We start from the raw sequence: 3,949 nt of genomic DNA, 5'->3' as shown, positions 1-3,949 counted from the left end.
GTTTACTGCTACAACTACACGTTTCTTTTCCAAATATTTATTTATGAGTGACTTATGTATGTATGTATATATATGTATATATTGTACTATTCTTAGTTAGCGTATTGTCTGTCTTGTCTTAATGTTGGTTTATAATGGAGCACTGTAACAAAAAATAATTTCCCCCAGGGATCAATGAAGTATTCTGATTCTGATTCTGATTTTACACAAACATACGCTTTTTACATATCATCTATTAACTGTTACCTCAGAGAAAATGAGGGGTCATCTTGCCACCTATCTGTGAAGTGGAACAAGGCCACTGTAAGTCATTAAGATTACAGTAAGCACGAACTAGCCTTCTACTCTCCTTTTCCTACTGTGACTAACAAACTCCACCATCTCTACAAATGAATTTCCTCTGGAACAAGTTCCTTTCTCTCATGATTTTTTTATTCAATGCATTTACTTTTCCATACAGTACTCCAGATACTTCAAAAAAATACAATGTAAAAAATAAAATAGGCAAATAAATACAAAACATACAATTTTCAATAATCAGCAAACTTTAGCTTCGTAAACATTTATTTTCAATAAATAACGAATAAATAAGCATTCATGCTACACAGCAGTATCTCTCCTAGTGGTACTTTTGTTGTGCAACTCATATCAGAATTTTTTTAGTATCGCCTTCATGCTGTCTTTCATCCAGTCTTTTATGCACAGTACACGTTTGCCCTTATGAGGCAGACATTGCCTGCAGGTCAGTTCATCCTCACAGCCTCGCAACTTCCGCCTCTCACTCCGATGTGGAATCTCTGGACGTCTCCGGTCTCTAAAGTTATTCCACAACCGGGCATGAAAACTCCTCGGACTGAGGTATTTATTCTGTCCAAAACTTGACAGTTTCCACTGCGTGTCTGTCAGCTTATGTCCTTTTGAAGAGTCATCGCATTGTAGGGCAGTGTTTTATCATTTTTTATCTTCCAGTCTTTTAGCCCGTCTTGGTTTTCCTGGTGAGCTCCAGGTATGTTGAGGATTTGAGGAAGCGAGGGTAGCAGTCTTTCTCCATCAGGGTGTAGATTTTGGATTGGGCCACATTGAAACAGGACTGGCTGGGCTGCTCCATGTTCTCTTTGGTGATCGCTTTGGTTTCATGGTCGAGATTTACCTGTAGACGGGACAAGGGAAAACAGTCAATTGATTATCAATAGTTAACAACAAGATAAGAGAAACCAGCAGTTTGATAGAGTGTGTCTAGTTCTGCTTATCAGATATTTACCTCACGGGGTGCGTCGGAGCCAATGAACTCATCATAGATTTTCTTTGCCTTGCTAGCTAGTTTTGAAGGCTTAGTTGTTTTGTAGTCTTCACATGCCAAGTAAAAGGCAACATTTTCCTCACTGAACTCTGTCACCAGGAATGCTCTGAAAAGACACAGCCCATCTGGAGAAAGGAGAAAGAGAAGAGAAAGACTTAACATCTCATAGAAAGCTCAAAACTTATTTACATTTACTTCTGTGAGTGATCTGGTGGACTTACTTGGGCTGGTCAACAGATTGTCAAATGATTCCTTCCATTTAAGAGGCTCCTCAACATTAAACCTGCAGAAGCAGAGACAAAGTAGTTAGGAAATGTTCCTACAGTATCCAGGATTCACATGAACTCAACTGAAATGCTGAAAAAGAGATGCTGAATGAATGTCTTACCTCAGTTTGTCGCTTTTCTTTGAGTGCCCAGTGATGCTGTCTGACTTCTGTAGCAAACTCCCAAACAGAGCTTTCAGCTCTTTTGCCCTGTTAAAAAAGGAGGAAAAGTTACAGTGAGATTAATCCGTCCTGTATTTTCTACAGATGACAACATCATAATCTCTTGTTTAAAAAAGAAAAATCTGATATAACATCCTCACATATCTCACCTTTCGAGGCAGGTGATAGGCAGCGAGTCGCGTCCTCTGCACATGATGAGTCGTATGTGGTTCACAGAGCCGTCTTCCTTGTTCTAAGTGAATGAGCTCTCAGCTTGTCTGCTGTCTGTGTGGGAGTGTGACTTCTTATAGGTTTTTCCACTCTGTGACATCATGCCTCTTAGCCAATGAAATGAGATGTGGGTAGATGAGGAGACTCCTCCACTCAGATTTTTCCTCCTGGCTTTACTTCCTCAGAAATGAGCAACGTTTGTGACTGAATTACTGCCCAACACTCCGTGGTCATCCAGGGTGTGAGAATGCGTCTGCGTGGGGTGAAGGGCAGTGTGTTAATGCATTTCAATGGTTGTAAAGGAGAACCAGACATTCTCACAAGGACAGAAGATCCCCTAAAGTGAGAACATTTTGACAGTGTTGATTTTTGGGTCAACAGGCCCTCCATACGTAAAAGGCTGCCCTTCGGTGCTTTCCAAAATCTGGACTGAATTCGTGTCCGTTACTTGAGTAAGGTACAAAACAATATATCGGCTTATTATCAGTGAAAAAACAGGCTTGTTTATTTATAATCTAATTTTACAGGTTTTTACAGAACAATATTAGCTTTGTTTATTAGAGACAAAAAGTATACAGCAATATTTTCATCAAAAATTACTTATGCATAATTGAAATTCTTTTTCATGACTACTAATTTTTAGCTTTTATTACTGCGTCTTGTGAACCAGTTTATTAGGTACACTTGGCTGCTGTTACTGCAGATTTGTTAAGATAAACTAGAGACGGTTGTGTGTAAACATCACAGGAGATCAACAGTTTCTGAGATGCTCAAGAACAGCCCATTTAGCACAAACAACCATGCCACATTCAGAGTCACCCAACTCGCCTTTCTTGCCCATTCTGATGCTCAGTTTTTGTCTAGTGACTGGTGATTGTTAACTGGTAACAAGCAGTTGAACAGCTGTACCTAATGAAGTGGCAAATAAGTATATGTTTACTAGGGGTGCAACGATATTCGTATCGATATTGAACCGTTCGATACAGTGCTTTCGGTTCGGTACGCATATGTATCGAACAATACAAAATTTTTAATTTATTTTATCAACTTTCCTTCTGATGATGCTGTCTGTGTTGAGCGCTCAGTGAATCTGCGTTCGACTACTCTGCCTAGGGTCGACAGTGCAGCCTAGGCGGAGTAGTCGAGCGCAGATCCACTGAGCGCTCAACACAGACAGCATAGTCAGAAGGAAGAGCGCAGGGCAAGCTAGCGAGACAGAAGTTAAGCTCTCCTTGCAACATGGACCTCCCCCACCCTCATTCAGATCTGGCATTTGGAATTATTTTGGTTTTCATGTGACGTATGACCCTGAAGGTAAGCGAGTCATGGACTAAAGTAAAACAGTATGTTGGATGTGCCATGCAATGCTCAATTACATGGGTGGGAACTAGTGTGTTAGCGCAGTTAGCTCGTTAACGTGTTGGCTGTCTAGCCCCATGCACGGAGCGATCGGCGGTAGCTCGTTAACGGAGATTTGCCGTGTTGTGGCGTTAAGGTCATTTCAACGAGATTAACCTGAAAGCACTAGTGGGAACACAACGAATATGACTGCACATTTACGCCGACATCATCCTAGTGCAAAGACAAAAACAACAAGCATGCTACTAACTTTAGCCGAGTCATTTAGACAGCTGTTAGCACATGATTCTCCTTATATGTTTAATATGCTGCTGAGAATATAGCCCAGAAGAAGCGGATAGTATAGCTTTTATTTTGGAAAGAGCCATTTCTCTGTAATAAACTCTCTTTTCCAAAGATGAGTGATTCCTCAATCAGATACAGGGCTCGCAATATCGCTAGCCCGACGTCCCGGGGCTAGCGATCTTTTCAGTCAGGCTACCAAAATCTATCTCTTCCCTGCCCGTCGGGCTATTGTAGGAAGGAAAAATATATGTCAATGCTTTTGCATTCTTTCAGAAATGTAGCTGGGTAATTATGTCATTGGCATCGGTGAGCCACTGTCAATATGTGACATATTGAAATCGCGTTTG

At 40.9% G+C, this 3,949-nt stretch overlaps 1 protein-coding gene across 1 annotated transcript; it reads right to left on the bottom strand.

Annotated features, from left to right (window-relative positions):
• Positions 1-418: 418 nt before the first annotated feature.
• On the bottom strand, positions 419-2,003 carry rgs5b (regulator of G protein signaling 5b). Its single transcript, XM_085253712.1, has 5 exons — positions 1,898-2,003; positions 1,689-1,775; positions 1,522-1,583; positions 1,262-1,425; positions 419-1,150 (listed from the first exon to the last, which is right to left on the bottom strand). The coding sequence occupies exons 1-5, from the start codon at positions 1,939-1,941 to the stop codon at positions 974-976; spliced, it is 534 nt and encodes a 177-aa protein (XP_085109838.1). The 5' UTR covers positions 1,942-2,003; the 3' UTR covers positions 419-973.
• Between the last annotated feature and the right edge of the window lie 1,946 nt (positions 2,004-3,949).

This window comes from Mchenga conophoros, linkage group LG18 (assembly GCF_057382185.1).
Source record: "Mchenga conophoros isolate Kocher_MC1m ecotype Shallow Benthic linkage group LG18, M_conophoros_male_GT1.1, whole genome shotgun sequence".
Classification (NCBI taxonomy): domain Eukaryota; kingdom Metazoa; phylum Chordata; class Actinopteri; order Cichliformes; family Cichlidae; genus Mchenga; species Mchenga conophoros.
The sequence above is the reverse complement of the archived record's forward strand: the minus strand, read 5'-3'. Positions and strand labels throughout refer to the sequence as shown.

Bases quoted from the DNA above. Each gene is read 5' to 3' on its own strand.
- rgs5b (XM_085253712.1), bottom strand. From the start codon at position 1,941: ATGTGCAGAGGACGCGACTCGCTGCCTATCACCTGCCTCGAAAG. The intron at 1,776-1,897 runs GTGAGATATGTG...CTTTTTTAACAG, and splicing joins CCTATCACCTGCCTCGAAAG to GGCAAAAGAGCTGAAAGCTC. The intron at 1,426-1,521 runs GTAAGTCCACCA...TCCTTTCTCCAG, and splicing joins CAATCTGTTGACCAGCCCAA to ATGGGCTGTGTCTTTTCAGA.